The sequence below is a fragment of the Zootermopsis nevadensis genome, unplaced genomic scaffold (genome assembly GCF_977971745.1).
Source record: "Zootermopsis nevadensis isolate Lab colony 2312 unplaced genomic scaffold, Znev_1.0 Znev_ptg000004l, whole genome shotgun sequence".
In the NCBI taxonomy this organism is placed as follows: domain Eukaryota; kingdom Metazoa; phylum Arthropoda; class Insecta; order Blattodea; family Termopsidae; genus Zootermopsis; species Zootermopsis nevadensis.
In genome coordinates this window covers 9,407,143-9,419,195 of record NW_028259136.1, presented here as the reverse complement: position 1 = coordinate 9,419,195, position 12,053 = coordinate 9,407,143, and the positions used below count along the sequence as shown (strand labels likewise).

The 12,053-nt window shown below is 39.4% G+C and overlaps 2 protein-coding genes across 11 annotated transcripts in view; one reads left to right on the top strand and one right to left on the bottom strand.

Moving 5' to 3' along the window:
- The first annotated feature begins 3,268 nt into the window (after window positions 1–3,268).
- LOC110841179 (cytochrome b-c1 complex subunit 10-like) lies at window positions 3,269–3,837 on the top strand. The gene is made up of 2 exons (XM_087342773.1): window positions 3,269–3,414; window positions 3,496–3,837. The coding sequence occupies exons 1-2, from the start codon at window positions 3,362–3,364 to the stop codon at window positions 3,614–3,616; spliced, it is 174 nt and encodes a 57-aa protein (XP_087198899.1). The 5' UTR covers window positions 3,269–3,361; the 3' UTR covers window positions 3,617–3,837.
- Window positions 3,838–4,323: 486 nt separating this feature from the next.
- Frmd5 (FERM domain containing) overlaps window positions 4,324–12,053 on the bottom strand; it is a 37,727-nt gene continuing 29,997 nt past the window's right edge. For all 10 annotated transcript variants that reach the window (XM_087342753.1, XM_022074984.2, XM_022074982.2 and 7 more), the window contains one exon: window positions 4,324–11,066. In XM_087342753.1, coding sequence (XP_087198879.1) covers window positions 10,636–11,066 — 431 coding nt within the window. In that variant the 3' untranslated portion in view covers window positions 4,324–10,635. The remainder of the gene's footprint in view (window positions 11,067–12,053) is intronic.

Sequence of the window (12,053 nt, the reverse complement as noted above, 5' to 3'; positions counted from 1 at the left end):
AGATGAAACCGACAATCCGTCACATTCCGAAACGAATCAGACGCTCTCACGTGCCGAACACAACGCAGACACAGCCTCTGAACCTGACATAAAAAGAACGGACACACAAGCTCTCATGACTCGAATTCTGGGGACCAGAACGTCAACGAAGATTTCCCACGAAACAGAAATTTGTTTCAGAGGTCGATGCATCAAGACAAAGACAAAGGATTCAGACATCGATCAGTTCCCGACAGACTAAAGTGTGAATCAAATATCCACACAGATCTGTCTGTCTGTCCCCTGCCATGTTTCGGCCGAGTTCGCACTCCATTAGTTCTGATGCGAACCAGAGTGTAGCGGAACAGCTGATTGATGTAGACACGTCCGGAACCTTCAACGTGCGGAAGTACACTTCAAAAGCTGTTTAAACCCAACCACTGTCTTTATTTTGATACGTGAACTGTAGGAATCCTACATTAAAAACGCCGTGGCAGGTTCTCCAATCAGCGGATTGGCAACACTGCAGCCAGACAACTACATGGGTACTGCTGGGAAGGTGTTTAGAGCACGTCGACTTCGCCCAAGGAGGGTGTGACACAGAACAGATTTTCCTTTCATTCAGTACTAACTCTAGGGGTGAGAAAACGCAATACACTCGTGCTTTGCCAACGACGACACGCCTAAAATCGTGCTCGGCTCCCGTGACTTTCAAAAAGTGGCAGATCCGTTGTTTTCAGCTCCTCGGCGACTTATCCCGATGTGTCATCAGTTTGTAAGGAATCCCAGGGCTCAGAGGAATCAGCCTCCGCCTCCCACTGTCAAAATTTGAAGTAAAAAAGAAAAATCCACGGCGGTGACGTTGGTACAAATGCTTTCTCCGACTTCACGAGTTGAAAGGCGTCTCCAGTGCTGCCAACCACAAAATGACTTCGCTCAACTTTCCCCGCGAGGGTAGAGCAACGCGCGTTGTGTACGTGTGAAGTGCTATTTATATTTATAAGTCTGCTAACACTGTAATGATTTTGCAGATTATATTTTGTATCACAGCTGCAGCATTCCAATTTCCCCTCTCCATTCTGGCCTAATTTAAAGACCCTTGACAGTCTGTTCCCATGGTAACGTGTATTTCCGCAAATAACAAACAGTTGGATTTTACTTTTCTATCCATCTTATCAAACGCCAAACAAATCTGGCAATGACTCCGCATTGACACCCCTGTCGTTCCCATCTCAGATATTCGCATAACAAAGGTCCTACTGAAGACAGGGAATTACGAGGACGAGGAGTGACTCTAGTTCCCTTGTCCACGTGGGAACTTTCACACGTGATTGGCTGGCCAGTTCAAATTTTAATTCCAACAGTTACAGGGGTTCTGGACTGGTACAAGGCGGACATGCATATTTTCTAATAAAGGAAAGTACGACATGAAACAGTACCTTCCGAAGCGAGTCGAAAACAACAGAACGACTGGTTTCACGTTTCCTTGCAGCGAAAGAATTGACTTGTCTGTGTTTTGTGCAAAACAATTCGATTTCTACAACAAACCGGTTCGGTCGCCCAGACAACTTTTCCACGTGGGTCACGATTAGAACAGTTTTAAACGTTGTTTTGTTGTTTGCGTGCGCAGATGCTCAAAATTCTTCTCATTTCGCCATATTGTGGTTTACGAGGGACTAATTTAGCGATATTCAATACCAACCTGCAAGTCGATAAAGTTAACGCCTGCTGATTTTTTTTATTGAATATTTACTTAAAAATAAACACGAAACTTAGGTTGTAATTATTTCTTTTACACAGAGTTCGACGATTTTACAAAAAACAAATGCACACTCGACGGGCGGCGCAACACACTTCCGGGGGACAAGGGCTGACAACTCCTGGATTAGAAAGTTCTAGAGGCCTATAAATGCGTGTAATTTATTCCGTTGAGCTTTATAAATCGTTAACTGTTTGCATACACATTTAAAAGAACGATGTTTCGCAAGTTGGTTCTACTGCCGTCTTCAGAACCAGTGGGAGGATGAAGCCCACTTTGCTGGGTACCCAGGTCGGTCAAACTTCTCCCAGCGGCTTGTTTGTTTGTCACGTGATCAAGTCACGGAAACGTCAGTCAAAGCAACTATTAAAATAAATATCTTTAACATTTATTAACAATATTTTGTTATTTCAGTTAGTATAGGCGATTCGTCTTTACCACAATTCATGGCATCGCAAAATCTTAATCTGGCCCTAATTCCAACTTTTGCATACTTTTAGTTACTACTGACAACTTGCAGGAAAGTTCACCTCATTAATACAGCAGTCCTGTTCTTGAATTCGAAAACGGAAATTTTGTAGTTGAATACCGCTGGGTTAGATATATTCGTAATATTAGACACCTGACATAGTGAATGCGCCAATTTTACTTTTGCGTTCACTAAATCGAGTGAAGGAAAAATTAATATTTTTTAACTTCACACAACATTATCCCACATAAGAGCATTACATCTTTCGTGATCTCATATTTGCCACACTAGAACTTAGGCCCTCATTAGACCCAACCCCTATTCAACTAAATATGACCTATTTGAATTTGTTTGGGACAATACGCATCACGCTTACATATTTATTAAAAATACTTCAATTTTACAAACAGGCATCAGTTACTGAATACTGTCGAAACACTACGAAAGTGAAACAGACATAAGCAATTGGTGCCTACTGAAATACGGGTACTACGACTTCTTCTTCGGTTATTTATAACACGAATTATTTGTGCAGTGTCTTAGTTTTTTCATACTAACGCTCGTCTACAACACAGAATAATTAACAGATACATAAATAAACAGATAGACATTTCATTACCTGATTAAGACGAATTCACCCACAAACGGACAACACAGAATAATTAACAGATACATAAATAAACAGATAGACATTTCATTACCTGAGTAAGACGAATTCACCCACAAACGGACTTCATACACTCCTACCCACAAACTGCAGCACAGTTAATACCAACACAAAACTCCAGTAACCAAAGGTGAAAGGCATCTGGATATGAAACACACATCTGTGACGTACCTTGGATATTTCTGCTTTCCTCTCAGTGAATATCAGAAGGATGGTGCCACAATTCTAATATTATCTCATTAAAACATTAATTACGTAAATATCAGTAACTGTTACACTTTCACACATTTCACTATTAGAAGGAAAACCTTATTTATAAAATTAGTTAGGTTAGTCGGTGGTAAATTATACTCGATCAAGAGTGTACTTGTATGAGCATGTTCTCCTTGCCAATTTGTCGATTCTGTATTGAAGGATTCTTAATCTGTGGTAGTAAGGTTGCAAGCATAAAGTTGTTGAATCCAAACAGCTTTTATAAATAATAGCCATGTCCATACTCCGGCAAATTGGCAAAAAGCATTTCGAATTAGCAACTTATTGGTAAGCATCCAAGAAACCAAGTAAAATTAATGTATTGTAGAAAAAGAGAGAAGCGTTATTCGATACAATCTCTCATTACAGGTTACCTTCTTTGGCAACATTTGGGGCTGCTAGTTCTCTAGGATTGCTATATATTACAGACTGGAAGGTAGTTCTCCAGTATGTACCCTATTATAGTGGAAAATTCAAGACAGAAGAATAATATGATGGAATGTGTAGTATATTTTGATTAAGAAGCCACTTACAAGTTGGCCAATTTCCAAGAGTTTCAGAAAACATTTTGGATGGGAGCAGTTAATTGGTGAACCACACTGGAAAGAGACTATATTGATAGTAGTAATGTAAAAATGTTATGGATATGTAAAATGTGCATGTTTACACCTGTTTTATAAGTGAAAATATAGCCTTACTAATTGAAACTTTTCCTTGAATCTTGTTATTTTAAAATAATACATAAGCATTTCATTCAGAACTAAATTACCTTTCTCTGAGACCATCCAAATACCCTAACAATTACATATGCAGTCCAAACTATTAGTTGCAATTTAAAAGTTTATGAATAATACATGGCAGAACGTTTGGGGACCATGCAGGTACTTGTGTTGACAGAGGAAGCAAGTACTGTTAAAGGTAAGATTTTCATAATTCAGTGTGTATCCTACAAAAATAAAATATGAATACAGCTCACAGGTGACATCATCCTGCAGAGAGAGATATCACAGTACATTTTTAACCTCTGTTAATTATGACCGAATCCAGGTTTCAATGTGAATTATGCCTCTACACTGATTGCTACCCAACTGTATCATAAAGGAAAGATGCAACATCAGAGCCTCTCAGGCTCTCTTGGGAAGTATTTATCACATGATGTAAGTGGTGGGGGAGAAGGGATAGAAGCAAAGAGGAAGCTTTTTTAGATGTCAAAAAAGTATTTACTTTTTTACATAGCAATGTACAGAGGTATTATTGAACAGCCAAGAGTGAGCCCTATTACAAAACAGACTGTCAGTGGAAAAACAGATCTATCAAATCTGAGGTATTCAGTAATATGCAACAGTAAAATAAATATTCCCCCTCTTTACATGCAAATAACAAAAATAAAAGGCATGATGAATAAGCTACAACCCAAGCAGCAGATTTTACATTGTGTAAAAAACACTCGTATCGACGTTACACTTCCATCAAGGCCCTGGAATGTCAGATATGCGTGGTGGTGGGGTGATAAGCTAGTATGGGGACCTGTTATATCATACACACTATAGTCATACAAGTTTGATAAGTTTGGGCTCGCAAATTTCAGCATTAAAAGTCACATTCATCCATTGGTGCATTTTATGTTTGTATGTTCTTTCATCTGCCATGACGCACTTTGGTACATGCTCCTTTCTTACTAATTTTCTGTTTATAGCAATGAGGATGGAAATATTTCAGCCATGTTTTCAAAATAAAATAATTCTGCATAAAAAGCCAGGTTGAACTCTACTGAAAAGCAGCAGAACATACAAACATATTGCAGAGTCAGGAAAGGAACATTCACTTCAGATTACACAAAAACTGCACCTTCCTTTTGGTTAAAATGTAAAAATGTACTCTACAAATTTGATTCAATTAATTGGATGATTGCAAGTCAAATACAAGGCATCACAATGTTGGCAACACAGACCCTATTGAGATTCAAGGTTGTCACCACAGCGAGGATGTCACTGTTCTGCTGGGTTGTGATGCCGTGTGGATTTGTACATAGATGCCGTTTAGGGCAAACGTACTTAAGGGCTTAAACGAAGGCTGAAATCTACATTGTATCACAACCCAAAAGATCATCATCACTTGGGACCCTGTGCATTCCAATACACATTATAATAGTCAATCAATTAATTGTACTTGAGCCAGTTATGAGGTGTAACACTTTTCAAATTTAAGCTAGTTTCTGTAAGAACAGCCATTACAGGGAGTGACCAATTCCTCTCATCTAAAGCAATGTGCCCAAGTTATATAAAACTCGCAAGACATATTTATAGCACAGATTATAAGATTTGTTTGTGGAAAAACTGCTGTAGCCTGTCAGAAATAATTTTCAGCTATATTTGTCACTTTTATGAAAAAGTATGATGGCCTGTTGTTCTACCGCCACAGCCATGTCAATAAGCTCCTTGAATGGACCTAAATGAAAGACATTCAAACATAAAATAAATAAAGGAAAAAGATCTTTAAAAAAAGTCAAAATTTCAATTTCCTTCACAACAGAAAACAAAACCAGCAGATTTCCTTCATCGAGTCCTTAAAACACCATCTACTTCATCTGTCCGAAGTTCTTAAATCAAAGATGTGCTCAATCTGAGTTTTCTAATGCCATCAACTAAAGAAAACATTTCTGCTACAAAGACAAGACTGAAAGCTAATCATGAACACAAAGATGAATTTCTGAGGTAAAGTGCTTCATGCATCAAACCATATACAGTTGACTCCTTACTACATCAAAGGCATGGCTCATACAAAGTTTGTATAAGAGTCTAGTTTTCTTTTTTAATTCTATAGGCACGCACTTTGATGTACTAACCTCCAAAGATTAAGTTCACTCTTGTGCCCACTGCATATGTCTTATATTAAAAAGTGTTACATTTCTAGCTTACTGGACAAGTACACAAAGTACCAATGATCCCATACTTTAATGGGGAAAACACTTATTTCCCAGTGGATAAGATGCACAGTGGTTTAGGAAGGAGAAATTCAGAAATATTTATTTTGTGTTTAGTAAATTAAAGTTATTACTTATGAATACATATCATAACAAAATAATTTACTTTTCAATTAAAGTAAACAATTCTGCCTTATATAATTAACAAAACAAAAAGAAATACATTAAAAGGAAAGGATGCATTCTGTAACCTAGGAGTCACTTCCAAGAAAAAGGGAGGCTGGTCAACATTATACTAACATTTACCTCATTTTAATCAATATATCCTCATATACAAAATAGTGGGATATTTAAGCCCATTTTCATGGAAAATTACAGCATCTTATAGACTGGGAAATGTGGCAAATATCTGAACATGAAGACACAATTCACACAAACCTCAGTGTTGACACCTTTATCTCCTATCAATAACTACACTCAACTCTTACCATGGGCTGCTGAGTAAAACACAGGGGTTTAACAAACCATCTTCTTGATTATGTTCACATCATTTGCACAACAGTTGGTAGCCCTGCATGACTTGGTCAAAAATTGACATTAGCATTTTCCACTCTGCAACAGTGTTTCCAACAAAACCTTCCTACCAGTTACCATTACTATAAAGTTAAAATGGGTCCTGGACCTCAAATCTGAAATAGAAAACAAACCTGCATATTCAATATTTGTACTAAGTACCTACATACCTCCTCACAACAGCTGATAACAATATATTTTTGCTCCCTTCAATGGAATGACTAAAAAGACTGCCTGTTGCCAGTCTTGAAGTTGAAAGCAAACACAGCAAGCAGCCAGAGCACAAAAGGTACCTCATTTTCAAAGTCCTGCCCTCCTTAATGGAATGTTATGCACTGCATCACTACATGCCCCTCTGTCCACTACAAGCACTAATCTCAGAAAGCAACAGACATTAACCGCACTTCAAAATGCACATTTCTATAAAACACAAGTACTTAGATTGGTATGACTGTAAGGCCTCCAACTATGTTGGCAGGCTTGCATCTCTGCTGCAGTACCTGAACCTTGATCCACAACAGGATGTGGAAAATGAGAAATGCAACAGCAGAACTGTTGCCACAATAACAGCACATGAACAAAATCCCTCAAATGAAGCAGTCTTGGAAACTTAAATGCTGTACTGCCATAATTTCAAAAATATGCAAGGATGGACAAGACTCTTACAGACAAAGGAATCCTGAAGACAAAACTTTGGCACGCCATGCACAGTGTACCATCACATGACCTCGATCTGTGTGCCATCATCAATTATACCGCGCCCAACCCGCATCCTTTATTTACTGCACTGTTAGTGCACATGGAACATAACAACCTCCCAAATTCTAAAGAGCGTCACCTGCTGCACCAACCAGTTTTATTTACAGCCCTCATACAATCACTGAGGCAGACAGGGATGCGACTTGTGTCAGTTCTTTCAACATTACTATCAGTATCATTCATTTAATTTCCATTAATTGGAATTTACAGACTATTTTAGTGTCAGAAGGGATAATTATTTCTTATGGAAAACAGTACTTTGTTTCTTGTCATGAAACTAAAGAGTCACCGACAGATACAGCTGGCACCGAGTTATTTGGTGTCCTGGGATATCCCTGAGCCTTGGACCCTTCCCTCAACAATTTTTACACCCCAGGTGATCGCCTAGTTTGGCTAGTGATTAAGCCGGCAGTGCTGACAGGAATAGGGATCCTAGGGTACAATGCACCCAGTTGGAAGTGCCTGTACTGACACTAAAAATATCAAAGAGATGTATCTTCAGAAATCCTCAATGTAGTAAGTGCTTTTCCCCAATCGGAATTTCTTTAGTCCTAGTAAAGCTGTATTTCACCAGTTATATATGATTTGGCCAAACTGATTTACACCTAAGATTTTCCCTAGGGTCAAAACTAGTAGTTCTCACGCATGATAATATACATGCACCACAAATACACAGGAATAGGAATGTGACTGACTCATGCTCAGGAAATGCCCAATTTGGATTCCACCTTGCACCTAGGCACAGGCGAGATCTTGGGAAAATTAGGCCGGAGGAAGTGGATTGCATCCACCTGGATCAGGACAGGGAGTGTTGGCAGTCTCTTGTGAACACAGTTATGTATCTTTGGGTTCCATAAAGGGCAGGGAATTTCTTGATGTTATGAGCATACTATTAGCTCAACGTAGTAAACAAAAGTATCAACAGAGTAATGCAAAAGTCAGGACACATATTAAATAAAAATGCATATGAATATGTTTTTTCCTTACAATTTTGCATTTCATTTAAATACTTTTTCATCTGCCCTCACAAATATCTTTCAAGCACCTAAGTAAATACCTTCAAGAGCTGGCTACTGCATCCTGACTTCTGCACCATTCTGTACAATATAAAACCAAACAAAAGACCAATGGTAAGAAACATTGTCAAATGCAACACCTCAACTAACACATGAGCACCACCAGAACACCTGAATCTTCAGTTTGACCAAATCATTTGAAAAATAGAGGAAATGTTCCATGACGGGTCACACTAGATTCCTAAGCCCATACGGAACAGGTTCCATATTTATAAATATCAAGACAGCGCACAGCAGAGAAGCTACGAAGATACTGCAGTAACAAGTGGCAACGCTGCACTGCACGAGTATTGACTGGCCAGGCACTTTGAGGTCTTCATGTCCGATTCAAACACCCGACAATCACTCTGCCACAGTTTAGGGCACTGTGTTGTTGAAGCGTGTGCCACACTTGATCAGTGTCTTAAAATGCAATTAAAATTACATGTTTTGATTCTTTACTCCAATTGGCTTAAATTTATACTACTACTCGACTCAACAGACACAGTGTAAGAAGAGTGCAAAAATGTGGAATATGTTTCTACACTATTGCACCTTCAACTTAGGCTAATGAAGATATAATTTTGGATTACAATTTCTGGATCGACATTATTTTGGAAGGGGGTAGGTGCAGTATTTGACTGGAGACAGTTCACGACTGATACCTGCCACAGGTTGAGGTTAATACCAAAGTAGCATGATTAGACCTGTAGTAAGATCTCAGTATGCTTGCACCATCTGCTTGGGACTAGAGACAGTTAGTACATGGTCGATAACCATTCTTGAACCAAAACCTGAAAAACATTAATTCCTACTAAGTGAATAATGCAGTCTGTGGCATAGCTGTACTTTAAAGTGGAACACTAGCACAACTACAGTGTCACATATAGAAAATATGTGAACTACGAAAGGACGTACCTTGTCTGCCCCACCTTCAGGGAAGCTGCGTCATACTTCCCTTCCTCACCTCCCGGACCCCACCCCCCTATTTTATTTATAAGTGGTTTATTTAACAATGCTGTCAGTATCTAGACTATGTAGTGTCACATGGTATGACGATCTAATGAATAATGAATTGAAAGGGAGTGGCTATGGCCTAATTTAGGCACAATCCTGGCATTTGCATGGCAGGAATGAGGAAAACCATGAAACACCCCAGCAAGGATAGCTCATCCCAGGGCTGATATTTGAACTCAGGACCTCCAGAATACGAAGCAGGAGTGCTAACCCACTTGGCTGCGACATTTGGTCTCTTCCTCAAGATGCCAAGGTAAGTGAAGGAGAAAGCGTGGGACGTAACTGTATTAATATGTCAAACAAACAAATGTATTTACAGTGGGGGAAGAAATGATTTTCTCAGAGTGATGCTGTTTTATGACAAGAAAACAAATGAGCATTAAAATTAAAATCATCACATGTAAAATCCAACCTGATGTTACACCTCTGCTTACTCAAACAACCCAGTAATTTCCTTACTGGAGAGGTGGGAGGGGCATGCCATGGCTGTGGAAATAAATGCAATTTCAATCCCTTTTCTATACCTTTAACATTGTGCGTTGTTACATTAACCTTCATCTATACTAATGGGGCGTCCAGCTGGACATGAACTCTGGTGTTAATAGTTTGGTGGGACAACAAAAGCTGTGATCCACAGACTACAGAGGTTAAGTAAATCTCTCAAGAGCACATGCGTTAGTCATGGTGTGGGTGACAAAACATGTGATCTCATTTCATCAGTGACAACTTTGGCAAATCCACTGAATACAGCGCGGATTCTTTGAGCACTGACAAAACCTGATGCTACCTTAGAATAGTTGACATTAGAACCTAATGATTCTCTGATGATCACTTACAATATTTTGTCCCTTTAAGTTTTGCTTCAAGTGGTCACATAAAGAGGCACACACATGTACATAACAACAGGACTCCTTTGCAAGATTAGAAATGAACATGCAAAATAAACTGATATCTGAGAGACCAGGACAAGGTGCAGAGACAAAGTGAGTGAGGACACATAAAATAGAATAGGGCAATAGTGTGCAACAGAGATGACAGGGAAGTGTTAATTGGAGGACAAAGGAGAAGCATCCATTATAGGATGACCCACCCTGACAGAAATTTGAAGAGGAAATAATGACTTGTGTGTCAGTGCACAAAGTGGCACACGTTTCAACAACAGATGACGCACGTGGTGAACATTTAAGACAGGAGCCTGGCCAGTTTCTGACGTAGAAACTCCTTTGCCGGTTCATAGTAGTCACGTCGTAGCACCACCATCTCAGGCCACCGGCGCACCGTGCCAAGAATCTCGCAGTCTGACTCCAGCACTAGCATTGTGGCAAGAGCCAGAGAGAGCGCTACGCACAGGAATGACGGCACAAACACCTGCAGAAGATTGAACCGACGCGGAGCAGTAGCGGTGGTCACTGGGGCTGGTGCCGGTGGTGCCGGCAGTGGTGCAGGCTTTAAGCTGGGACTCGGTCTCGGTAGTGGCTGGCTGCTTGGCTTTGCTCCGAAGCCACCAGAGGCCTCGACCAGCTGCGACTCAGAAGAAGACTGCTCAAACGAGTCTCGGAAGTAGTAGTCATCAAAGGTGTGGTGGGAATGGACACCCTCCGTTTCTTTGCCACCTAGAACATTTGGCAGTCGACATTTATGTATATGTGAATGTTGGTGAGGAAGTCATCCTGAAATAGCTGATGTGAAACTCAATCTGGAACAATGATTCAAAGCCCTTCTATGCTGTATTTCTTTGCTAAATGAACAAATGTTTTGTAAATAAAACTGACAGCATGCATGCAAAATAATATTAGTTTGGTACATAAAATAGAAGTGATAGAAGATCTTTCATACCACTTTATTTTTTACATATCATTCACTGAAATTATCCGATGATATGTGCAGAACAGTTCATGGTGATACAACACAATTATTTTGGACATTGTCCACTGTACCAAATACATTTACTCACAACATTTCAAGAGATGGCTCTTCTCCAGTCTGAAGGCAGATATTCAATGAAAATTTTATTTTGAAGATGAGTGGCACCACTCAGGTTAAAACTCAGAACCGTTCGATTACTGAGCACTTACACTAACCATTAAGAACCCAAACACCTAATAAGAATAGGGCCAACTCTTGAAACACCTATATTAAATAAACTATGCATCAAGTCCAACACAACTGAAGTGTAATGAATCACCCAACGGGACAAACCTTCCAAGGCCCAGTTCTTTAGCAGGTCAGAAGTTATATTCAAAACTGTAAACTACCAGGACTTGAAGTCAGACAACGTTCAAAAAATTTCTCAGCTTCATTTTCTCTGTTATTATTGGAATTTGGCCCAACTTCAGTCACCTTCAAATATAAATACATCACAAGTTACTACAGGATGAACATGTTGACATGTTGGTGACCAAATACAGAGGAACATACATGCAAGTATGAAACAAGCACAGATACTGTGGCTTTTAGCGCAGTAAAGATTATGTGCATAGCGTGACATCACATAGAACTAAAGAAAGAAAACATACATTTACACACACATGAAGTTTCCAGACACAAACAGAGAAGGGGCATACTTTAGTTACTGAAAGAGAACTAAGGGTACAAAGTAT

Coding starts and splice junctions, on each gene's coding strand:
- LOC110841179 (XM_087342773.1), top strand. CDS start 3,362: ATGTCCATACTCCGGCAAATTGGCAAAAAGCATTTCGAATTAGCAACT. Junction 3,415..3,495: donor TTCGAATTAGCAACTTATTG/GTAAGCATCCAA, acceptor CTCTCATTACAG/GTTACCTTCTTTGGCAACAT.